This window comes from Camelus dromedarius, chromosome 1 (genome assembly GCF_036321535.1).
Source record: "Camelus dromedarius isolate mCamDro1 chromosome 1, mCamDro1.pat, whole genome shotgun sequence".
NCBI lineage: Eukaryota > Metazoa > Chordata > Mammalia > Artiodactyla > Camelidae > Camelus > Camelus dromedarius.
The window spans coordinates 53,487,923-53,514,622 of record NC_087436.1 but is presented as its reverse complement, the minus strand read 5'-3'; the positions used below and the strand labels follow the sequence as shown (position 1 = coordinate 53,514,622).

General features: G+C 37.2%; 1 protein-coding gene across 1 annotated transcript in view; it reads left to right on the top strand.

The window, feature by feature from the left end:
• The window catches only part of METAP1 (methionyl aminopeptidase 1), a 56,803-nt gene extending 32,871 nt beyond the window's left edge, over positions 1-23,932 (top strand). Inside the window, exons 4-11 of the mRNA XM_031469072.2 lie at positions 210-270; positions 3,720-3,811; positions 4,764-4,847; positions 7,050-7,188; positions 8,793-8,924; positions 11,737-11,880; positions 16,224-16,289; positions 17,973-23,932. Of these exons, the coding sequence (XP_031324932.1) occupies positions 210-270; positions 3,720-3,811; positions 4,764-4,847; positions 7,050-7,188; positions 8,793-8,924; positions 11,737-11,880; positions 16,224-16,289; positions 17,973-18,130 (876 nt within the window). The 3' untranslated portion in view covers positions 18,131-23,932. The remainder of the gene's footprint in view (positions 1-209; positions 271-3,719; positions 3,812-4,763; positions 4,848-7,049; positions 7,189-8,792; positions 8,925-11,736; positions 11,881-16,223; positions 16,290-17,972) is intronic.
• The last annotated feature ends 2,768 nt before the right edge of the window (positions 23,933-26,700 follow it).

The following is a 26,700-nucleotide window of genomic DNA, read 5'->3' as shown; positions in this document are numbered from 1 at the left end:
CACTAGAACAGTCAAGCTAGATCTTCGTGAAATAGATACGTTGTGGTATTTAAGAAGTCAGTTAAAACTTTTTTCTGTTTAAATGAAATGAATGAACTTTTTTTTCCTTTGGTGTTTTTTCCTTCACTTTTATTTAGTTAGTAAATTTTAATAATGAAAGCTACTTTCATAATTGAATCAGTTCTAACTACCCCCTTTGATATTTTTAGATGCCAACAAGGCCAGTGCCAAGTTACATTCAAAGACCAGATTATGCTGATCACCCTTTAGGTAAATTCTGCTATGCTCTTTCTTTATATTTCAATTTGTGGGCTTGATGACTACTGGAAGGGAAAGGAGTGCTTTTTTAGGAGAAAAATTTTAGTGCTGCATCTCTAGTAAGTGTAAATATACTTTTTTAAAGACATAGTAGAACATTTGAGAGAATTAAAGATTCTCTCCTCCCATTAAAATATAATCAATTCTGAAACATTGTTTATGTAGCTATTAAAAGCTACATTCAACATAATATTATTGCATTTTGTATTGTTATATCAAATTCCAGATTTTAAATAAGTTTTGATTTTAATATGTTCTCCTAAATAATATTTGTCAAGATGAAAACAGGTGGTAGAGGCCTGGAATGAAGGCCTAACTAAAGACTCTGGACTGTAGCAGTAATAGAAGTAGTAGGAATGAGGATGATGACTGTAGTAATGGTGATGATGATGCTTCTGTAACTGAGGCTTATTTTTTCATACCTGTGTCAGGCACTGTGCCATGTTCTTTACATGTGTTACTCCGTTTAATACTTTCAGCACTCCGGAGGTGGATTCTCTTGTCTTCTCTACTTAGAGTTGATAGTGAGACACATAGAGAAGATGGGTAATTTGCAGCACAGGTTTAAGTTGGATTATGTGAGATTATTGATTTTTCATGTCACAGATGGTTTAATCTACTAAGCTAAACTACCTTTGCTTTTTTCACTAAGAAGTAGGGAACCATATTAAGCTCTTATGAATATAATTTTAAAATTTAGTTTAAGTCCACTGTTTCAGATAAATTGAAGGAGAAGTCTGAATGATAGAATGCTGTAGAGGGTGTGTAATTTCATTATTCTGTGTTTAATATTCTTGAATGCAGTTTTAAATTTTATGTTTAAGAAGTACATAGATAAGGTAAGTTTTAAATAGGATAAAATGTTACACAGTGAAAAGTAAGTACTGTTCCGTGGAAGTAATTACTATTAATGATTTCTTGCAGAATTTTCCAGAGATATTTGTTGTGTGTACCCACATTAACACGCTCCCATTTAGTTATACACGGAATGAACAAACTACACACCTTTTCACCTTGTTGTATTGTATTGTAAATATTCCACATAAGCGTATATAAAATATTTTCTTTTTTTTTATGACTGAAATATTCCATTATGTGGATGTGTCATAATTTATTAAACCAGACTCCTACTAATGTATGTTTAGATTATTTCCTGGTTTTACTTCTACCAGTTTGACTGTAGTAACTGTTCTTGTAATTACCTCTTTCTGTGAGTGTTTCTGTAGGTTAGTTGCCTAAAGTGAAACAACTGGATCAAAGGATATGTGCATTTTTTATTTTGAGAGATACTGCAGATGTCAAAGATTTTGCCAGTTGTTACTCCCATTAAAAACATATGGGAGTCTCTTTTCCTGTATTTTCCCCAGCACAGCATTTTACCAAGTTTTATGATCTGTGCTAATCTGAAAGATGAAAAGTGGTATTTTGTAGTTATTTTAATTTGCATTTTTAAACTGTGAGTAAAGTTGAGCGTCTCTTTATATGTTAAAAATTATTTGTATTTTCTTTCCTTTTGAACTGTCTATTCATATATTTAGCCTTTTTTCCCCAGTTAGATTACTGATTTTTTTCCATACTGACTTATAGGTGTTCTTTCTATATTAAGGAAGATAATCTCTTGATGTATGTGCTGTAAATGGATTTTTCCCCAGTCCGACATTTACATTTTGTCTTTGTTTATAGCATTACATTGGTGACAGATTTTCAACATTCTTCTGTAATAAAATTTATCAGTGTTTTCCTTTAAGGTATCTATGACTTAGAAGGACCTTTTTTAGTTCAGAGATTATAAAAGTATTTTCCCATATTTTCTTCTACTGTTTTTATGGTTTCACTCTTTTTGTATGTAATAACATTTTTGATCTATCTGAAACTTGTTTATTATTAGGAGTTAAGTAGGGATGCAACTTTTGTTTTTTCCCAGAAGAATATCTGGTTGTCACATCACTAGTTACTTTAAAAACAAACAAATAAACAAACAAACAAAAAGCAGTCTTTTTCTTACTGATTTAAAAATGCAACCTATATCATTATATTAAATTATCACAAGTCTTTGGATCTAGTTTTGGATTCTGTTCTGTTTCGTTAACCCATGTGTCTAATCATGTGCCATTGCCAAACTCTTAATTATTGTAGCTATATAATTGTTTTAATATTTGGTAGGCCTTGTTGCCCCCACCTTTCCTCTTTTTCAGAATTTTCCTGGCTATTCTTGCATGTTTGTTTTTCCATGTGAAATTTGAAATCAGCTTGTCTCGTTCCCAAAAATGTCCTGTTACCACTTTTTATTGGGATAGTATTAAATTTATAGACTAATTTTGAAAGAATTGACACCTTTACAGTATTGAGTCTTCCTGTCCAATAACAGAGTATGTTTTTCCATTTTATTTAAGTCTTCTTTTATGTCTTTCAGTGTGTTTTAAAATTTCCTTGATTAGGTCTTAATGTTACCAAGTTTATTCCTGGATACTTTATTTTTGTGAATAGCATCCTCTGTATTTTCTAGCTTATTGTTTGTATATGGGAAGGTTATTGATTTTTATAATCTGCCAACTTGCTGAATTCTTATTTCTAGTCATTCACCAGGTTTTCCCTTGTTCTAGTGACATGTAATTGTATCTGAAATTGACAAGGATTTTGTCCTTTTCCTTGTAATTTTGTAATTTTGTATGTCTTATTTCTTTCCCTTGTTTAATAAATCTGCTAGTACTGTCAGAACAGTGCTAAAAATTCTAGTGCTGATAGTGGGCATTCCATGATGTTGGTTCTTGGCTTGAGATTTATATTTATCATGTAAAGGTGGTAGCTGGCCACATTATAAGAATTATCTTTCTAGATGATCATTTATTTTTTCCTCTTTTATCTATGGCTATGATGAGTTATAGTAATAGATTTGTTACTATTAGACTATCCTTGCCTTTCCAATATGAATCTCACTCAAGTCATGGTATACTATATATTTTAACACTGTCTTGAGTTCCAGTTTAAAAAGAAAAAATGCATGTAATTAATTCATCAGTTGTTGGTGTATTGTTGCTTTATGATATGATGATCTTGAAAGCAGCTGTAAATTGTATGGTACTACTTAAATGTGAATCACTGAACTGACCTTATTATTATTAGCACACTGCCTGTCAAAATAATAAGTACTCCATCTTGACTGACTTCTAACAAATCTGAAATTTGTTCTTTAGAATTCTTCCTTTCTTCAGTTTTAGCAAATTTCATGCTGAAAATATTTTAAAAAAGAAATCTGACCCAGACCCACCCATATTAGGAAATAACCATTGTGTGAAATAATGAGACTTGACTATTATTATTATCATCAGAGAGATACTTATGCTGATATATAATATATCTTCCCATTCATTTTGGTTTTACTCACTGGTTTTCCTTTCCAGGAATGTCTGAATCTGAGCAGGCTCTTAAAGGTACTTCTCAAATCAAGTTACTCTCATCTGAAGATATAGAAGGGATGCGACTCGTATGTAGGGTAAGAGTTTTTTCCCATGGGACAGGACGTGTTTAAGCAGTTATGAGACATGAAGTCAATGATTTACTCATTTACTTAACAAAGGTAGCAAATGTTACATTATAAGACTGTAACTAGCCATACTTTTCATTAAACTTTTGTTAGAATGTAATTTTATGCAGTAATTGTTTTCTACTTAAGTAGCTTATTTGAAAATTAATATGGCAGGTAATATATATTTAGTTGACAGTTTATTTCCTTTACCCTGCCTTTTTTTTTTTTTTTAAAGAACGAGGTTTTTATGGTATTTTGTCATTTTATTTTCATGAGTCATCATAACATAGGGTAAAGTTTAAGGTTTATATAAAGTTAAGCTAAAGCTCCTGCTGTGAAATACCTGTGAAATATGATAGTGTAGTGGCTGGAACTTATTAAGTGAAATCATATGTTTATATTTTTCTAAGGAAAAATAATTGTTACATTATGTTGTTTATTTAGATGTAGTCCTTAAAGTTTTTATTCAGTGTTTAAAAGTGATTTTATTCATTGTTTAAAAGTAGTTTTCTTTGATAATTTGGGGAAATTTATATTTCTGTCACTTCTTTGCTGTGATTCTTTGAGGAAAGTCTTTTCCCTCCCTCCCCTTCCTCATGAAAGAAATGTGAGGGTACTCAGCCTTCATCAGTTGATCAGTTTAGATTACTTAGGGTGTACATTTTCACATAGAAATTGGTCAGGCTTACTTATTGAGCTGTTTGCTAATTAGTCCAATTTTATTTATATATTTACACACATACATACATACACATTTATTGGTGGGTAATGGTTGTAAAATGAAAATTCAGGATTATAATATTCAAGGTGAGATTCATTTTATCAGTATCCCACAAGATCTAAGGTAGTGCAAAGGGTACTCATTCCTGTTTGTTTCATTTCTTGAATGTATGAAGTGTTTGTTTGTTTTTTTTAACAGCTTGCTAGAGAAGTATTGGACATTGCCGCTGGGATGATTAAACCAGGTGTAACTACTGAAGAAATAGATCATGCTGTACACTTAGTAAGAACTTTACTTTTATGCTTTGAAGCATTTTTCATACTGTTAGACATTTTAGACTTCTAAAAGTTAAGTACACATAAGTTCTGAATAGCTACACTTGGTCAAGCTAATTTGAAAGCAGATTTTTATTTTGGTTCAAATATAGAAAATATTCAGTAGTCATTATTCCCATTTTTAAGTATCTATGATATTGAGGTCTGAGGTAAGCTTGAAACCTCACATTTCATAACATTTTAGTTGAGCTTTTATAAGAGGAATAATATTATTAGTGCTTTAAGTAAATCATGCCACCACATGCATCAAGTATTCTGAAATAAGAAAGAATATTACTTTTGAAACTACTTTAGTAGAGAAAGTTCCCTTTTGTATCTACAATACCAAGGCTGTAAATAGACCAGATACATATTTGTAGTAAATATGATAGAGGGATACTTTTTAAATAAAGATTGCATGTCCACCAAGGAGAGACCTTAAACCACTGTAGTAGATGAGTTTACACTTGATATGATTAGGTTGTTCATAATAGGAGAGCAATAACTAGTTAGTAAATCACATGGAAAACTAGTTAAACCTGCCGTGGTAGTCAAACAGATGCAAGCCGTAAGTTCGGTGTTTATGTCCATTGCCTATGTGAAATTGGTCCTTTTTTTTTTTTTTTTTAAACGTGGTGTTATTGTAAATTGGGACAATCCTTTTGAAAGGAAATTTGACAGTGTGTCTTGAGCTTTAAAAATGTTAAAAATTTTTTTTATTTGGAGTTTTATAAATCCTGATTTTTGGAATGTTCCATATTTTATAAAATACAGTTCTATATTTTATAAAATACAGTTGATCCTTGAACAACACAGGTTTGAACTACATGGGTCCACTTATATGTGGATTTTTTTTCAGTAAATACATGTATGTACTGTAAATATATTTTCTCTTCCTTGCAATTTTTAAAATAATTTCTCTAGCTTACTTTATTGTAAGAATACAGTATATACTACATATAACATAAAAAATACGTTAACTGACTTGTTTCTGTTGTTGGTAAGGCTTCTGGTCAACAGTAGGGTATTAGTGAAGTTTTGAGGGAGGCAAATTTTATGTGGATTTTTGACTGCCCAGGGGGTCAGTGTCCCTAACCGCCCCCCTGCCCCCCGCCCCTGCATTGTTTGGGCTCTGCTGTATATAGTATGCACTGATAGCAGTGTGAACGCTTCCTGTAGGCCAGGTGCTCTTTTACATGCTGCTTTTACTAACTCAGTCTCCCCAGCAACTCCATGTGGTGGATGCTACTCATCTCCATCTTTTAGATAAGGAAATTGAGGCAGAGAGAGGTTCAGTTGCCCAGTGTTACACAGCCTGTAAGTAACGGAGTTGGCATTTTCAGTCAACACAATCTGCTTCTTTATGCTCTTGACTATTTATACTGCTGTGAGAAATACAGTAGTGTGTCGTTGAATAAAGGAAAATTTATAGGCATGTATTATTGATTGTAATTTTTTTTGTAATTGAGGGAACTTATTTTGAATTTTCAATAATAGACATGCCAATAAAATTATAGTACATTCTATAAATTCTATTGTATGCAACTATTTAAAAATTATTAGTCTGAAGATTGTGTGGCAATATGGAAAGAGAAATTATGTATGCTATGACTACCACTGCATAAAAACATCCAAGTAAAATAGGACTTGTTTATGGGAGACTAGATCATTTTCTCAGAGGTTCCTTTGTTGTTCCACGTGAATGTAGTGGTTACAATGCCTCTGGAAATACTTTGCCATCTCTTAGTTATACTAGTGTTGCTTTTTTTCGTCGTAGGGATAGAGGCTTGCTTTTAATAGAAGAAATTATAATTACATTAAATATGCATGCTAATATTTACTTTAAACAATATATTTTTCAATAAGGAGTAGGTAATTCTAAACTAGAATCTTCATATAGTAACATTTGTAATATGTGAGTTTGCTTTTACTTTGCAACCATTAAACTGGTTTGCCTAAGGTCTGACTGTTACAAATCCTGTTGTATACTGTTTAAGAGGTAATATCTACTACTGTTTCTAAAATAAAATATTAAATAAGTTTGTCATTAGTAGCATTTATACAGCAAATTTTTTCACATTTTTTAAAATTTTAATGTCTGGTTAATTGCTTACAGATTAATTTTTTTCTTTTGCACATTCCAGATTATCTTCTCTGTATTTTATTATAGGCATGCATTGCAAGAAATTGCTACCCTTCTCCTCTGAATTATTATAATTTCCCAAAGTCTTGTTGTACTTCAGTGAATGAAGTGATCTGCCATGGAATTCCAGACAGACGGCCCTTGCAGGAAGGAGATATTGTTAATGGTAAGAAATCTGTAAGTGTGAAAGAAATCTGTAAGTGTGACTTTTGTCACCATGAGCAGAGAAACATTTGCAAGGCTTTGGGAGTCTGATAGTGAATTGCATTTTCTTCATTTCTTCCAGTCTTTAACTTATTTTTTTGTATTTAAAATTTAAAATAAATCTAAAGTCTAGGAAAACCTTTTTTATGGTTTGAAGATACTTAACTGCTTTCAAGATAACTTCTAGTATGAAGTGTTTGCTACAGGTTCTTTCATGCAGATGATCATATGTGATGGGTAATTAGGGGAAAGATGTCAGTGAAATGTGGAAGTAATGTTGATTCAAGTGGGATTTTAGGTTTCTTTTTTCTTTCAGTTCACTGTTGGTTTTGAAGAGATTAGTTAGGGCAATCTTTCTTACAGGTAAAGAAAAATCATTAGTAATATATGAAGACATTAAGACGAAAGCTAAAAGTTCTGCAAAAGTACTGTCCTTGATGTGAGAAGTTCAGAAAGTGGCTTTAGTGTCACTTTCTGTATTAAAGTGGCACTATATAAAGCTGTCTTGGGAAGCTGCAAGTGCAGAGAAAGCAGCTGCCAAGATGCTTATTTCCCCCTGTGATATAAAAAAAATTAGATGAAGAAGGCTCCCTTCAATGGTATTTTTGATAGTGATGAACTTGGTCTCTTTAGTAATCATGTATCTTCAGAGATGTATATATCAAACAAGGAAGCATGAGCCCAGATGTTAAAGGCTACCGAGAATGAACCGGCCCTGATGCTGGCTGTGAATGATCACGGAGACCTAACTGACGCTGTTTTTATATGAAATGTTATGGCTTCAGTTAGAGTATCTATTTATAAATTTCCATAGGTTCTGAGGGGTCTGCTCAGTGCTGTTTTTCATATAAGCCCTATTATTTTTATTACATGCATAATGTGTGAGGTTTTTAAGGAACGTATGTATTGCGCTAGAGCCAACAAACCTATACTGCGATATTGTAAATTGACTGAAAATTCATGGTTTGAAAATGCTCATTTACTGTTCTCTTTAGTGTAGTATATACATTTAGTGTGTTTTAGTGGTGTTGTAGCAACCTGTGCTTTTAGACATGGAGACAAAGAGAAGGATGAGTAGTCACAGGTAAGTGAAAGGCAAATAAGTTTTTGAAAAATAAGTATAGAATAGTATAAATTTTTCGGTTTATTGATTCACTAGGAGGAGGAAAAACCCGTTAAAGATAATCAGTGAAAGCAGTATTTTCTGTTCAGCATCACATTGTAGCAGAGTCCTTCATTTAATGTTATTAATTCAGGTTATTGATCTTACACGAATGTATCCTGGACAGTTTTCTTCTGCCATAAGTGATCTAGTCACGGCTGTAAGAGTGTTGCAGCCTGCCGTCTGGCTTGGGCTGCGTGACCACGGCCCTGCTTTCCACGGTGAGTTTAGCTGCATTACAGACAAGAAGTGACTGTTGAACACTGAGTATGTATTGCTGCTGTCATTTGTGAATGCAGAAGTTACCTTCTCATTAAGCTGCTTGATTCTGTCATGTTACCGAAACTTGACTTCAACTTTGAAGTGAAAACAAATGTGGTCTTTGTTTGCACATCCTCTTGCAGTGGACATCACTCTTTACCGCAATGGTTATCATGGGGACCTGAATGAGACGTTTTTTGTTGGAGATGTGGACGAGGGAGCTCGGAAGCTGGTGCAGACCACGTATGAATGCCTGATGCAAGCCATCGATGCAGGTCAGGCCCGTGCTGGGCACCTATTGGAACTGCTGTGTGGTTTGGGCCTCAAGTGGCTTGTCCTCTGCCCTGCCTTCCTTGTCCCTCCCAGCCATGCCCCTGCCCTGCCTGAGTTACCTGGGCTCAGCAGTCATAGGTCTGAGGCTGATTTGGGAATCAGATTAGGGCTTGTCAGCCTTTGTCTCACCTGTGATTTATCTTCCTTTTCTTTGGCTGATAAATGAGGAGGAATGTGAAGATAGTTCTTGAGTACAGCTTTTCTCCTACTTTTAAAAATTCTTTTGTTAGTATTATGTTCTCATTGTAAAAAACTAAAAGAAAACATTAGGATTATGAGAGAGAAATGAGTGATCGTCCTTTCCTCTTGTCTCTTGTTCCTTTTTATCTCTCTTTTCTCCAGAGATGCTCACTTTTAACATTTAGATTTTTTTTCTCCTCTGTGCATTAACACACACACATAACTATGTGTTTATTTAGGTTAAGTGGAATCATAAAACATTGTAGTATTCTGTAATTTGGTACTTTTTCAACTACTAATATCTTATAGATTTTTCCAAATTAGCATATATACATATCTGGGTGCATAGATCTGCTCCATTCTTTAATGGCTGCATATTATATTCTGTAGTACAAAAATTTCTACAACTGTTCCCCTCCTGGATTTGGATTTTGGTGTTTTCCAGGAATCTTACTATTGTAGTGAATCATATCTTTGGTTAGCAGTATATTGCTGTAGGTTTTTTCTCACACTGTCTTTGTCCAGACAAACAGTTCTTCCAGGTTTTGTTCATTTATGCTATATCTTGTGAGGGAAGAGAAGGAAAGCCTTGTTACAAGTGTTAACAGACTATTACAAAGGACAGTTTGAGGGCAAAGAACTTTTCAGTTGAAATCCCCAGCATTTCAACTTTATTGTTCAATGTATTCCCCCTCCCCCCCAGTAAATCAACCTGATAGATCTTCAGCAGTGTATTGGACAGGACAGGGTTCTTATTCTTAGGCAAATGCAGAGTTATCTCTTACAACATAGATCCATTATTTTTATTGTTTTTAGGCCACTCAACATCCATAAAGGATAAAATTTTTATTAATTTAATAAAGTTGGAGGAATGAAAAATGAAAGCATGTGACTATTTTCATGTATCAATATGTGAGATTTCATTCTCTTTATTATTCACTGTTCATTATATTTAAAAACTTTAATATTCTGGGTGCTATTATGAGATGAGAACTTTAATGTTTAATTTCTCATTTGTGGAAGCTTTAGTTTTAAATAGTTTTTAGAGTTTTTGCCAGATAATGTGTTCAGTGTTTATATACTTTTTGCTTTTCTGTGAGTTGATCAAAACAACCAGACAGCTAGAATGCGGTTTTACAAATACACAGGAATAAAATTTGCTAAACCAACTACCAGAAAGCAGAGTCATCATAACAGCAGACAGGAAAGAACAAAAGTTGCTTAATCTCTGGAGAGTGCTATTAACACCTTTGTGTATTTTATTCCTGCCCTATATTTTCCAATAATTTGGCTGCCCACCCTGGCACAGAACTCCAGACGGCTTGACCCACTGTTGAAATTGGCTTCCAGAACAGGGCTTCTCAGCCTACATGTTAATGGCTTTTGGGCCTGACACTTCCTTGTTGTAGGAGCCTGCCCTGTGGACTGTAGGACACTTGGCATCATCCCTGGTCTCCAGCCGCTAGATGTGACAACCAGAAATGCCTCCAGATGCTGTGCAGTGTACCCTCGGGACCAGAACTGCCTCCAGTTTGAGAATTAGGAAGAAGTCTCTCACCCTCCCTCATTGTTGTTGCACAGGGATTTTCTTTATTGTATGTTGTGCAACGTGAGCTAAAATTTTGGCTTTCCTTCCCCACCAACTGGGGCTGGTAGGAAGGCTTGGGTGTAGGAAAGTCATTATGAAAGTCGGCACGTTCATCAAAAACATTAACCTCCTGACCTCGAAAATGCCAGGCTGGGACATCTTGTTAAAAGCAAGTAAATGTTAATTAAAATGATTCCTTGAGTCAATTGCCCAGGAATTTGATTGGCTGGAGAGGGTAAGTTGTACCTGAACTTCAGGTTGGAAATGAGGTAGGCAGCAGAGCAGACTAGGGAGTGGGAGGAGCCCCAGAATCATGAGTTGGCTCCCCAGGAGTCTGCCAGTGCCTAGATCCTGGGGTCCCAGTGCTAGGAGAGCCATCATAGCAATAAGAACCACTTTCGGTTTTTATTTAAACAGTAATAAAAGTCATAAAAATTAAACAGGGCAGGAAGTATATTCTGAGAAATACCTTTCCATATATACCCTGCTCCCAAGACCTTCTGCAGAGGCAACTGTGAATAATCTGAGAACCACTCTTATGGGAATAAAGAAGCCTGGGGAAGTAATTCTTTGAAGACTTGACCGGACTGAAACAGGACAAATCAAGTTACTTTTTAGAAATTCCTATTTCTCCCGTGCTCTTTCCGTTCGTATCTCTTCTCGCATTAACAGAAGAGCACACTGACCTTAGGGAAGGCGAGGAAGAGAATGTGTTTTCCATTCTCTTGTTTATTCAGAGAGCAACAGTGCCCCTCCCAACCCCTTTGTGCTGCACACATGTCCTCCTCTTCTGCACCAAAGGAGGAGGTGCCACACTGCTGAGCGGAGCCTCAGTTTAGCCTCTCTCTGCCTCGGTTTCCTCATCTTGAAAATTTCGGCATGTAGGTATATAAAGCATTCAGAAAGGTTCCTGGCATAGATAGTGATTGCTTAGTAATTATTAGTTATTCTTACTCATTGTCACGAGTCTTCTCTTTTCCTTTCAGTGAAACCTGGTGTTCGATACAGAGAATTGGGAAACATTATTCAGAAGCATGCCCAAGCAAATGGTTTTTCAGTTGTTCGAAGCTACTGTGGGCATGGAATCCACAAGCTTTTTCATACAGCCCCCAATGTACCCCACTATGCCAGTAAGTACTGTCTCACAGATTTGGTATTTGCTAACCATTTAATCAGCACATTTCTATTCAGGCATTTAACAGGATGTACTGTTTTGTATTTATTAATCAATTAGCTGTTTTACATAGAGCCCCAAAGTGTATACACACAATACACATTCATATCTTGCTCACATAACAGTCCAGAGCGTGTGTGTTTGGTCACTGTAGCGGTGTGGTGGGCGGGATGGTTATGCTGTGACCCAGGCTCTGTCATTTTCAACCTAAAGGTCAGGGTCACTTTGGGACTTACCCTCCTAATCCTGTAGTTATTGAGGAGGGAGGAGGGGAGAGGCACGGAGGGGTGTGCTTGGGAGGTCTTAACGAGACAGCCTGGACTTGGCATAAATCACATACATTTACTTTTCATTGGCAGGAGTTCAGTCACATGGCTACACTAACTGCAGGGGAGGTGGGGAAGTGTAATCCAGCTGAGTACTCTGCAAGAAAAGGAAACTAGTCATTTTGGTCAACAGACAACAGTCCGTGTGTATCCCTGTTCCTTAAATGAAATTGGTTCAGCTTGGTTGATTGAGTTCTTGGTGTATGTCAGATACTGTGTTATTTGCTAGTATAAACAGAGGGGAATAGACAAGTACGTCTCCTCAAGCTCAGTGCTGTCTAATAGATGAACAGAGGGAGTGTTGGGTAGTGAATGTCTTTTAGAAACGTTTCTCTTGGAGAGATAAGACATGCAGGGATAAGTCTGTTATTTAGTGCTGGAAATGAAAGCTGTCCACAGTTAAGTGACTTAAGGAGGAATTTAACAAACATATAGGAGCCGTAGCCACATAGACACTTTGATGTATCTGTATTTATGTTTTCTCATCTGTACAGTAGCAGGGAATGGCACCTCTCCTAGAACTGTTACTAAGATTAAGTGAGAGAGGACATGGACGCACTTAAAGTTAACTTTTAGAATGATTGTAATGATGGCGGTGATGATATACATTATCTCATTTGATCATCACAACTCTACGAATAATTTCTTAGCCCTGTTTTAAGAGTCAGATTCGGTGCTTAGGGCAGTGATTTATTTATCCAAGGTGTCACAAATTAGCCAGTCAGTGCCAGGGCCAGGGTTGCTACTTGGGTTCTGTGGTTTTCTCAAGTCAGTCTTTTCTGCTGTACTGCCTCGTAAGGACTGAAGCAGTTTGGTGCTGGGTCTTGTGAGAGAAATAGAGAGAGAATGAGATTTTGGTTTGCTGGAGAAGATGAGGAAGAGCATTCCAGGCCGTAGGGAAGCATGACTAGAATAGGTGCTTCACGTTGAGACCGAACAGAGACAAGATAAGCTTGGGCTGAGAATTATGTGTAAAGAACTAGAAATAGGCAGTGCCAGGCTGAGGATATTTGACTTCATTTGTAGGGATTTGCAGAACACTTTTTGGCAGAAGAATGGCAAGATTAAGTTGCTATTTTGGGAAGATAACTTTGGCAATGGTGTCTAGAACGTACTGCAGGTGTGAGCTGGTCAGCCCAGTGCACAGTTGCTGCCGGAACCCAGCTGTGAGGTAGTAAACTCCAGGTTGTCAGTAGTTGTGAAGAGAAAGGGAGCGGAGTGAGAAACCTCTCAACAGGGGCAGCTAGAGGAGTCGCTCAAAGCACGGCGTTTGACATGTATCAGTAAGCGTTTATTAGCAGGCCACACAGTCCTTTTTGTTTCAGCTGGAATTGAGCTTGAAATAAAAGCTAGCAACAGAAAAAAAGTAGCTGACCTTATTTCTTCCTGGTAAGTCCTGTGATCACCTGACATTCATCCCCTTTCACAGAAAGGAAGTCGCTATTCTGAGCATATGTGCTCACATGTGTGTGTGTGTGTGTGTGTGTGTAAAGATAGTCGGCGGGGAGGGGATGAAGAAAAGCCCCTTACTCGCACAGGTGACAAACTCAGGGTTAGGTATGGATTAGATAAAGAGAGACTTTGAAGGAGATAGAATTTATGGACGAAGGAGATATGGGTCAGTGATGATGAGATACAACTGAGATACACAAGAGATGCCACTTGAGTTTCGTGTTAAACTATTAAAAAAATTTTTTAATGCCATATTGTGGTATGGTTCCTGTACAGTAAACTACTCGTTTCACATGCACAATTTGATGAACGTGGTAAACTATTTAATTAGAAATATAACAATTCTGAAGAAAGAAGCAAGGACCAAGTATACTTCATTTCACCCATTTGATGTGTTTATGAAAAGCCAAGTGTTAATCGGGTTTAGATAAATTATACTATGTTGTGCTTCCTTTAGGGAAGTGTTAAAGGTAGCTGCTAAGAGAGCCTTTGTATGACAGAGGTCTTTTGAAATGTAAATGATCCCTGCTTTGGCTGGTAACTCCATATTCCTAACTAGCCTGAGGGCAGGACCAGGAAATTGTTGTGTAACTTCCCTCCACCCCTTCTGTGTAAGGGAAGTCCTTGTTAGATGAGAGTTTGTTTTGTTTCTTTATATATGTCATTATGGTGGGAAAGTAATGATGATACTCTTGTACCTTTAGAATGTGTATCATGGTGACTCTCTGGGGGAGGTGGCAGAGCAGGTACACATTTTTGTAAAAGTACTTAGCAATAGATCTGCTGTAGTGTCATCAGATAATGTACATGTTGAGTGAGGTATGTTGAGGCTGAAACCATGAGACGAGTGGGAGTTGTAACTTTTCTAGAACTATGAACCAGTGGCAGAAACAGGAGTGGAACTTGGATTTTCTGTGACAGTGCTGTCCAGTGGAAATATATTACGAGGCACATATGTAATATTAAAATTTATAGTGGTCATATTCAGAAAGTGAAAAGAAATATGTGAAGTTCATTTTATATTTTACTTAGTCCATTACATTTAAAATCTTAGCGTTTCCACATTTAATCAGTGTGAAAACTGCTGAGGTGTATTATGTGCCCCCTTTGTCTTTGAAACAGTCATAGTTTTCACAGCGCAGCCCATCTTGTTCTGACTCGCCACTTCTCAGGTGCTCAGTAGCCGCACACACCCAGCTGCTGTTGTGCTGGCCAGCACAGCCCCTGATTCCTCTATCCTTTTTTTTTTCTTTCCGTGACACCACATTGACTCCCTTGACATTTTCCTTTTAACATCCGCGAGGGAATATGACCAAGTCTTTATGTGTAGTAAACTGCATGTCATTTGGAGAGAAAGTTCATGAGATTGGAAGTAAAAAGTCAAAGTTGTTTTTGTCCCTCAGATTTTTGTAACACTTTAGAAACCTCTGTTTTGGAATCTGTAGAATAAATGCATTTTGGCAATACCTGAGATAGTGGAAAGGTACATGATAGCTATTCACAAGGAAAGCTGTGCAGGTATGTAAATGTGAGGGTGAGGTTGGACCACACCCAGACAGAGCGGCGTTTGGTAGATTCAACCTCAGTGGACACTTGTCACTCATTAGAGTTGCCATCACGGAGACTTGCAGCCTTACCAAGAAAACTTGGAAGCTGGTACTTTTGCCACCTGGTGGTCAGGCCGAGCAAGTGCGGGCACTCGTTTACTGACGCTCTTACCCGTTCTTGGTTTTTAGTTTGAAATTTTAACTGGTTCTCCGTTTTTGTCTAAGTTTGTCTGAAAAGGTCTATCCCTGCTTACAAATTTTGGCCTTTTTGGGGAGATGGCTGGTCTGGACACATTAATTCATAGAAGTGTTTCTCATGATGAAAAATATTTTCATATTAGTGAACTTGGACAAAAAACTCCAAAGAAGTATTTCGAGGGAGAAGGGGAATTTTTGTTACCAAACAAAGAGGAATAATCTTGTTAGCATTAAAAAAAAAATAGGTTGGTGTGCAGAGGCTTTGGTCTCCTCTGAAGATGAGACAATTTACAAAACTTTATGAAAATGGTGTGGTTGTTTTGCCCCTACCCACACCCCCAGCTGCACCCCCACCCACCCAGAGGTGGGAGACTTGTGGCATAATCTGAAGTATCTTGTTCTCCTTTAAACTGTCATACCTGGATGAGTCCTGGAGCTTTGCTTGGTTCCATGATTGCAATTCTGAATCTGCTACAACAAAGGGGCTCCTTTCTTTTTATAGAAGTGGTACGCACGTCTAAAATCCAGCCCATGGGCATCTCTGTATTTTCCTAGAAAAAACATAAGCAAAATGAAATATACCAAGGACAATATCTGCCCGAGAATGGATGCTTATCAGTAAAACCCCTGTTTGTTGAATGATCTACTTTAAGAAAAGGGAATCAGGAGAGGAGAAAGTAATTAATTTATGAATCACACATGGGAATATAAGTTGTGCACTTTTTTCCAGGGAGCTGTTTAACAGTATACTGTAGGATTTTTTTCTTTAATTTCAGAAAATAAAGCAGTTGGAGTGATGAAGGCCGGCCACGTATTTACAATTGAGCCAATGATTTGTGAAGGTGAGAAAAGAGGCTGCTGTGACATTCTTTAATTAAATTATTCTTTACTTCTGGTTACTCATGATCAGATTAGCAGTCTGCTCTACTTTCTTTTTGCTTCATTTCCACTCCCTGTCCTGTCTTGAACTTGGCTCAGTATCATGTAGACTTGAAAATGGTAAGGGTTGGAAGAAAGCAGTGCTTCTACACAGTAATCTCCTGCTGTCAGTAGATGCTGAAGTGCTCGAATCTTGGTCTCCTTTCCTAAAGATCCTGCCAAAGGGTGCGTTGTGATAATTAGGTGCCTCTGACAAGCCTGTGTAGAAATTCTTGCTTGACTTGGTGGGGGGTGGGGGAGAAGAGGAAAAATGAAGGTAGAGCCAACTCGTTTTGATGCTGACACAGTTATGTAATTTAATTCTACACAACTTACGAGGTAGGTGCTATCCCCATTATACAGGAGAGCAAACTGATGTTTGAAGAGGCTGAGTAACTTGCCCAGAGTCCCTTAGCTTGTTAACGGGGCAGAATTTGTGGGACTCTGAGCTGGCGAGCTGTGTCCTTCAGGGTCTGCACTCATGCCGGCAGGTGGCGTCACACCACCACCGGGGAAATCTGGTTTAGCAGATCACTATAAAATTTAAGTGTTGCCTTAAATCCATTTGTAAAAGGTCATTTGTTACATTGAAAAATATCCATTTACGCATCTTTAGATGTTTGACAAAGCGTGAGTTAGCTTTCTCTAAGCCACTTCATGTTTTCTTTTTAGACTGGGATTTAATATTGCAAAAGTAGGTTACTTCACTGCAGACTTTACATTCTGGGATTTGTGTGAGCCAGTGAGACCTAATCTTTGATAAAGATTACCTAGAATGAAGACTAGTGAGTTTTTGGACATCTAATTTGGAGACAGGAAAGTCTCTGTGAACACATTTTGGTAGCAGCATCTGGAATTACAGAACTTTGTCATTGTACCAGTGCCTCCCCTGCCCGCCCCACTCCTCAGTCTCTCTCTTTCGTTGTTTCCCAGCTTCTTTCACTATCCCTTCATTTCCTCTCTAACCTCCTTTTTAAATTTCTCATCAATCTTTGTTTCTTTCTCTGCCCTCTTTCTGGTTACAGAGGTGTGATCTACAAAAGTTTCAAAGTATAAACTTTTCTCCCATCTGTGTGCCTGCCATTTAATAATTATATCAGGAATTAAATGCTATAATAAAAGTATAAAAAGTTACACTATTTCTTTCACAATATAAATTGGCTACAATCTAGTGAGATGCCATTTATACCAGGAGAGAGCTTTTAAATTCATTAATTCAGTTTTTACTGGTAGTTCGGTAATGAGTGGTATCAGTATGTTTCCTAAAATGAAACCAAGTGCCTTTATTTTGGAAATGCCATCTTGATTTAGTATTTGGAAAGTATAAAAAATGTTAAGTCATCACACACCTGCAGAAATTTAAACATTGTTATTACTTTGTTGGGCTAAAGACCAAAATGAAGTTGGAAAGGCTTTAGCTTAAACAATTAAAGTGTAAATAGGAATCTTAATGGTGAATTAAAAAAAATTAATAGTGAATTTTAAAATCAGTTCTCTAAAGTATCCAAGGATACAGGCGTACAAGCCAATACACTTACCTATGGAGATTATTTGGAAAACGACCTGAGTGATAGAATTCAGAAATTGTGTGTGTTTGTTCATTTAAGGTGGATGGCAGGACGAAACCTGGCCAGATGGTTGGACAGCGGTGACGAGAGATGGAAAGCGGTCTGCTCAGTTCGAGCACACCTTGCTGGTCACGGACACTGGCTGTGAAATCCTAACCCGGCGGCTCGATAGCACGCGGCCTCACTTCATGTCCTAATTTTAATTTCTCCTGCGATGGCACATCTCAGTGATACCTTCTGGCTGTACCATGCATTTTATTGAGAGTACAGAATGGAAGAGGAAATTTTTTATTACTTGTTTTGTTTTGCCTATAGATAAGGAAGGACTACAGCATTTGATGTGTGTCCTCAAGAACTTGTCAAGCCAAGAAGAATAAAGGAAACATTTCTCAACTCCTTTCAATGCTCTCTTCTCCCCACAAAAATATCTCTGCACCCCCGTTTCCTCCTCTGCCCTTTGAGCACTTTTACTTAAACCTGCTTCTTTCTAGTTGCTTTTATCACTGCCACCACTGGGCCATCAGGAGCCAGCTGCTTTCCAGGTGAATGTTGGAGATGAGAATCCTTGAAACTTTAGCAACATATGTTGCTCCAGATTTTTTTTATTATATATGTATGGAAATATATATGTGTACATTTTAAATTTCGTATATGTAATTACCGAACACTATGTGACCTGGGGTTTGTGTTGATTCTGCTCTGACAGGTTATGTGCTGTCATAAATGGACCCATAGTTTGCAGTGATTTAATTCCCAGTTGGAAATTGGCCTCCCAGCTCCTCCTGCTAATTACCCTTGCAGTTGTGTATAAGGAAGCGCTCGGTCAGTGAGACTTTGTCTCCAATGTGGACTCTGTGTCAGTGAATGGATGTGTCAAAATTCACTTTGGAAAAAGGTTATCAGGTTTTTCAAAATTTAGTTTATGGCAAAAATAGCCATGCCCCAAGTGGTAGCTGGCTGTTGCAGAACATGAGATTTTTGTAATACATTGCTGTTTCAGACCTCCGTTGGTCACAATGGGAGGAAAAAATGCTCCCTTCCTCCGTCTTATTTCAAGGGCACACAGTGGAAATATTCAGAGAAGGGTAGAGGTTGCACTGTGGAGGTTGATGGGGAAAGATGGTTCGAAATCTCACCAGCAGTGAGCAGAGTGAGTCAGGTGGGCTGTAATTCTAACACTTAGTAAACCTGGTAGTGATGAGCAAGGAACTGCCTAGGAGACTGGACTGCTCCCTCGGGAGGGATGCAGCTGTCCTCGGTGTCCTGAAAACACACTTCACCTTTACATAGTTGGGAACCTCATTAAAGATGACCTCAGCTGCCCAATATCTGTATTCTTTTCAGTAGTTCAGCCCAGATGGTAGTGTATCCAGTGAAGATATATCAGATCAAAGTCATCGTCATCACGTAGTGTACTTGATTACCGAGTATCTGGTAACTTTATTGTAAGATAATTTGATACCACTGACATGTTCCACTTGTACAAGAACATCTTTCCCAGAGTGCCTCAGACCTTTATTGCTTTAAAGGAATTATGATGATGTTTTCATTACTTTTATTATTTTAATGATTTAGTAAAGTGACTGAATCTGGTATAGACTTTTGGGGGTATGTGTGTGAAGTTTTTTATAAAACTGTAATATTTGTGAATGGAATGCCTTGCAATATGAATGTTAATATAATGTGTAAAGGGAGATTAAAAAGTTTGAATGATTATCCCACCATGTAGTCATTAACTTTGCTGCATTTATTTGGGATTTCAGAGGGAAGTGGTGGGAATGGGGTGGCTGTTCCAATCTTAAATAAACTCGTAACTATTAGAGCAAGAATACTTTTTAAAGTTTAATGGCTGCATAAAAATTTCGGCACTGTGTTTAGTTTGGCAGTCTTCTAGCAGGATTTGAGATGCATCCATATTTTTGAGTTCATTTAAGACAGATTGCTCAATATTTAGGACAGCATTTTATGTACTGATAATGGATTAATTGTGGGCGTATTCAGTGTCTATCATTAGAAGATAAGCTCAAGGAAAAAAATCTTGGTGGGATAGGTTTTTTGGTTGTTAAAAGGTAAAAACCAGCACACGGGTAAAGATGCTTTTCTTGGTTTGGGAGATTTTAAAACAATATGGGCTCCAGTCTAATTGTATGTATCTAATTACAGATGTTTACTAGATTTAGATGAGAAAACATCTAGGGTATTTTCATCATTCTGCCAACTTTTCAAAATGTCAGTGTATTAACTTTTTGGAATTAACTTAACCCCCCCCCCCCTTGTTTCCTGCCAGTCCTCCATCCCCCTTGGAATAATGTAGAAGGGAAACATGTTGGCCGTTTATCTTCATTTTATTTCTTGTTGATAGAATGGATTAAAGTACATTAGTACCCATTCACCAACACCTTTATATTACTTGCCATCTACATGTCTAATTACTAGGAAGCGGATATTTAGGAGTTTGCCATCTTAGCTTGATTCCTCAGTTTGTCCTGTCACTTCTGGCTTTTCGTTGGGTTTGGTTAAATTTGAGAGTGGGATGCTCCACTTTGCTAATGCCCCCAAATGTACCCTCATGGTATCTGTAAGCTATTTCTGGCCTTTTTTTTTTTAATCTTCCAACTTTGGATTTTAAAAATTTTCACATTTATAGAAAAGTTGGAAGTCTAGTACAGAGAAATTACCATATATCCTTCCCCTATATTCTATAGTTGTTACTGTAGCATCTCTCTATGAGCACTTCTCTTTTGAAAGACACCTGCTACTGTTGCAGCGTGTCTCTCCTAAAACACAAGGACATTTCCTCCACAATCATAATACAGTTCTCACACCCAAGGAATTGAACACTGATATAGCATTGTCTAATGTATAGTATGTATTCAAACTTGAGTCTCAATTTCCCCCAAAATGTTCTTTAAAGTGTTTCTTCTTTTTTTAAATGCAGAATCAAAACTATGGTATTCGGTTGTCATCTGTAGTCATTTTTTACTCTAGAACAATCCTTCCACCTTTTTTGATCTTGTATGAAATTGACACTTGAAAAAAGCAGGCCAGTTAGCTTGTAGAATTCTGCCCTTCCCTGATTGTTCCTCACGAATAGGTTCAGGACAAACATTTTGGCGAACTCTGTGGACAGCATGTGGTGAGTCCCAATCATTGTGTCATAGCAGGAGGCACGTATATCATTCTTATATTATTGCCAATATGTTTAAAATTTTTTTTCTTAAATTTTAAGGGAGGAGATAATTAGATTTATTTATTTTTAGAGGAGGTACTGGGGATGGAACCCAGGACCTTGTGCATGCTGATCATGCGCTCTTCCACTAGAACTATACCCTACTTCCGCCAATATATATTTGAACACTTGGTTTCTGTCAGATCTATTTTAAGAATATCTTTCTTTTCTTAAGCAAATCTGGGAGGAGATACTTGGAGACCACTCGGATATCCTGTTCGCTCAGGGTTTAGCATTAATAAGCCTTGCCAGAATCCGTAATTTTTTTGGTGGCTGCAAACTGGGACTTTGTAAATAGCATTCCATCTACATTTATTTGTTGGCACTCTTTTACTAAGAAGCACTTTTTCCCCTCTCTACCAACTTTTTTTGATTATCAATGTGAGCACACTGATTCTTTTTTAAAATTCAATTTAATTACTATAAATGTTCCATTTTTAGCAAGTAGGAGCAGCTTGAAGCTTAGTCATGGGTCACTTTGACCGACACCAGTCATCTTTGAGCACGTTCTTGCTTGTTGCCACATCAAGATGCTCTAGGTTTATCATACACTTTTCCTGCCCCAGACTGGGAATTGGCTATTTCCTCAAGGAGCCCTAGTTTCTCTTCATGGGGAATGGTATTTGGAAATCAAGATCTGGGTGCTGCTGGGGTGTCCTTGCTTCTAGGCACATTCAGGGAACAGAGCCAGCAAATAGAATTTTATAAATCATGAATTCATTCTGATAGTTTGATTTCAAATTTAACACTAATCTTCCTCACCCTTTCCTGTTCCATATTCGTATTTTCCATCTTCCATGGTGAGAACTTGATTTTGAATATTGATATTTACTTATTTGCTTTATTTTAAAATTACTACATCAAAATCACTACCAAAAATAAACTAAGTGCAAAATTTGTGATTCTTTTATATTCTTGGAACACATCTCACTAAGGGGGTACAGAATATTGGTATACAAGTTATTTGAAGTAATTAACTTTGATCGTACTGTATTCGAAATTTCAGAAACCATGAGCTACTTTTTAACAATAAATGCAGCAAATCTTAGGGGCAAAATATGCAGAAGGGGTGGGAAGGATTTCTTAGTGGTCTGGGAGTTAGAAATACTGGAACCGATTGACATAGTGTGATAAGATTCTGTCTACATTTAATTGTGTTTGACTTCTACCAAGTTCTCTTGCTCAAGAGGAGCAAATTATGCCACTTATAATGTAGATGTGTGGCCCATTTTCCAATAGAGTAGGGAAAAACATCTGGACATTGTTTTAGGAACAGATTGTTTCACAATATAGGCTGCATTATGCTAATATTCTGAAAGTTACGTATTTTGCTTCATTTTTTCTTTCTTTTTTTTTAATGGAGGTACTGGGGATTAAACCCAGGAACCTGTGTACGCTAAGCACGTGCTCTAACTCTGAGCTATGCCCCCAACCCCTGTTTTGTTTCATTTAAAAAATGAACATCTAAAGAAATGCAGCACAGGCTGCATGCATGGAATTTCTGTGGTCCCAACTGTGTTTCAACTTGGAGGGGCCTTTGGTGATAGCCTTCTCTTACCTCTTCTTCCTTTTGGTGCTAAGTATGAAAAAGAAAGACAGTGATTTGCATTTGGTTATTTTGCAAAAGGAAGCAGGAGTAGGGTGGCCTTGGCTACCTGTTACCTGCTGAATTTCATTTTGGGAACTTGGATAAGCAACAACAGAACCACCTGTATATGGCAATTCTGTGGTTATATTTAAAAATGAGTCAACAGTGGTGTGTCTTAGAAAAGTGTGCCAAAAAGCCAGTATGTGGAGTGCTCAAGAAGGGCTTCCTGGGGAGATTCTCACTTACCACTAATGTTTGTTATAGTTCAAAGGACTTAAGTAATTCTTCTTGTGGATGTCCAGCCCTTTTACTGTCGCAAAGATTTTAGCAGAGTAATTGCTTCCATCTCCTGGGTGCCTGGCCCTCTGACTGTTATTCCAGCCACCTCACCCACTCCTGACAACACACACGTGCCAGTACTTCCACAAGTTTGGGGGCACGTTTGCACTACTGTGTCACGAGAAGAGCACAAGATTATACAACCAGGGCACCAGGGCTCTGAGTTCATTTTTTTTGAACTGGTTGCATGGACAGATCACCATGTTTCTCTGTGGAAGTACGCTATTTGGGTAATGATACCACATTATCACCACTTAGCAACTTTTATTCTATATATAATGTGGCTATAAAGCAATTTTGCTTAATTTCAGTACTTGGATCAGAAGTCAACAGAAAATTCAGGGTAAAAGTTTTTAAGCTTTATCAGTAAATCTGAGCCCTGGGTGATTCTGAGGAAACAAAATAGCCAAGGAAAAGAATTTTTAGCATTAAGATGTAGATAAGTGAAAGCAACATATTTTACAGCAAATTTCTGCTCTTCTATCTTGTTTAACGTATCGAGGTATTTTTGGTAGTTAAGTGTATTTCAGTTGATGTCTAAACTCAGGGTAGTTATGTGGTGGCTTAGCAGTCCTTTCCGTGGAAGGGAGCATGTGCCTATGTACCTCATCACAAGGAATTGTTAGGATGTCGAGATTGATAAAAATTAGTCTGCTTAGAAGCCCATGTCACCTGCGTTGTTCCTATAGAGAAAAGTGCCACCAAAAGAAATTTGTAATGGAGGACTTTGTATGTACCGGGTCACTTCCTAGTTGTTTCTTTAAAGATGATTCCCTTGGTAGAGTTCTGTGCATTTATTATCTCACTAACTGTTTAAATATACTTAATAAAATGTTTTCAAAATGTGTTTGTGGTCTATTTTTTTCTAAAGGGTATTTGCTGACAAAGAATCTGATCTTGCAAGTTAACTTAAAACTGGCTGAATGCAAAGTTGGTTTCTTTCCCGAGCTGCAGTTTCTCTAGGTCCCAAGCACTGGCAGTTACCGTACAGCTTTAATCAGCAGCCTACTTGGGCGACTGGCAGCCAAGCAGAAAATGTTCTGAAGCATTCCGTGCATGTAAAATATGCTCCTCTTCCCCAGATCAGCAAAACATTCCCAGAGTTACCAGCCCCATTTAATTTTGCTTTGAAATAGAATAAATGGAAGTAGCATTATGTGTATCTTTTGGAGCCGTTTTCGTTTGGTGTAAGTTGTGTACACATTAACTGGGTCCACTGTAACAAAAGTTTGGACGTACTGCAGTTTTTTCTTCACTTCAGAAACCTCCTCATTCCTCACTTTCTACTCTATGCTAGTTCCCTGTGCATGTAGTAAAGAACTTGTTCCAAGTCAGACATGCCTGTATGTGGCCTGTGTTTTTACAGTGAACACTAGGTGGGTTAAATTGAAAACAGATTAGGCCAACATGCTGAAAATGGAAAAGCACGTAAGAAAAGACTTGAAAAATGCCTAGTATATGAACATTTTCAATAAAAAACAAAAACAGAGTTGTTTAAAGTTGGTTCCTAATATTGTAAAACTTTAGATCCTTAAAAATTTTTTACTAGCTTCCATGAAATATACAGTGGAGGATAGCCATTTGTGTTAAAATTACATCTTTTGTCCAAGAAAGCGGTTTAAAGATACCTTTAAAAAATTCCCAACACTTCTAAGGTGGTACAATACTAATTTTGGTGGATTTGCTGACATGCACATAGTGAATGTTTTTTAGTCCTGTGTTGTACATTCCTCCAAAATCTATTTGGTTCTGCAGTATATACAACAACCCAGATGTCATCCAAGAGAATGTACTAAAAGGATCTTAACAAAAAATACTTTATACCTATGGTTCCATGATCCAAAAATCTTGGTAGTGGGCTCTTATAAAACTGATTCTTCATACTGGTTCTTTGAAAGAGACAATTGTGTTTTCAGTTGGGAAATGCTCCCGTTTGTTAAACTGAATTAGCTGGCTCAGGAGTATGTACTTCACTGTGACAGAAATGAGAAGCAAGCTCCCTAATTGGCCAGCTACAAGAATTGGACTTACATTATTTTACTGTCTTAAAATTGTTCTATTTTCTCATATTGGTGACCATAAAAATGTTTACCATTCTCATTCATGTATAACTCATGTATGAGAAAAAAATGAAGGGGAAAAAAAACTTGAAAAAATTAGTAGTGCTCCACCATTGTCAACCTACACGCCCATTCTGTTACTGCAGTTGCCTAAGGCAATAATATACTTCCTGGAGGGCTGAGGTAAAACAAACGAGATTAAAAGTACATTTCTTACAGCTGGGATAGGAGCTAGTTTTAATTTCCTTCTCTTCCAGTTAACCCAGGACAATCCAGGCCACCTGGGCCCTTACTGTCTCCAGCCCTCCAGGTAAGATGAGAGAAGCTAGGTTGTATTGCCTGGCCCTTCAAAGACCCAAAAAGAAGTCCTGACCATAACTGCCACTTTTCCACTTTTCAATCAACTAAATATTGCTCTCTCATAAACACAACCTTTTGGGAGCAGTTAAGCCACATCAACCAGAAGAATTAAAAAAAAATGGTTTCAAGCCATCAAAAGATATTTACGTGCATGGCATATCTGGTGTCCTGATACAAAAATAGTCCAAAATGTGCTATTTTGTGGAAAAGACAAAAAGCTCAGGATAGTGTTAATAGTATTTATTCTTTTGTGGAAATTTGAAGTATATGTATAAATGCTATTTTATTCATAGAAACTTCTGGGAAGATACATAAACTTAACAGTGGTCACCTATTTTGGGGGGTAGAGGAAACTATAACTTCTTTCTCATGTAATGTTTCTCTGTGAATGTTCTAACTCTGGGATATACTGCCTTCATACATTTATTTCTGTTAATGGGTTACCTCAAATTATGCACCACTTTTGTTTGCTTCTATATTTTGCTCAGGGTAAAGCACCCTAAATGTTACTTAACAGCACCAGGAAGACTGATAGATTTGATGTTAACATAAGAAATACAACATATATTAAAATAAAATGTAAAACTGACAAAGGACTGGTGTCTACAATAAAGAACCCCTAAAAACTACTCAGAAAAAGAGAAATAATCCAATAGAAAAATGGACAAAGGATGTGAATAGCTACTTTGCAAAAAAAGGAAATACAAATGGCCAATAAAATCGAAAGACGTTAGTAACTGAGGGAAATGCAAACTAAAGTCACTTCACACTCATCTGATTTGCAAGTCAGATGAGTGTGAAGAGCAGCTTACCCTATGATGTACATCCTAAGTAACACACTGAGTATAATGGACAAGAATGTTCCACCAAAGAGTTGCTAATAAATACAGAAACAGTCTGGGAGACCACTTTATGCCATCAACTGGAGACAGGTCAATTATGGTAGTTCTATAGTACTGCTGCACAGTACTAAAATTAATGAATGGGAGTATATACACAACACGGATTAGTTACACAATAATGAGTAAAAAAATGAAAGTGGCAGAATGAGACTGTGTCAAGTTTAAAAGATGGACAACACTGAGGACTAGCGGGTTTATAGGTTTGTAACGTCCAAGTACGGCAACACGCACTGGAGTGATAAACACCAAATTCTGGATGTTGACCACTGCAGGAGAGGAAAGAGAGTGT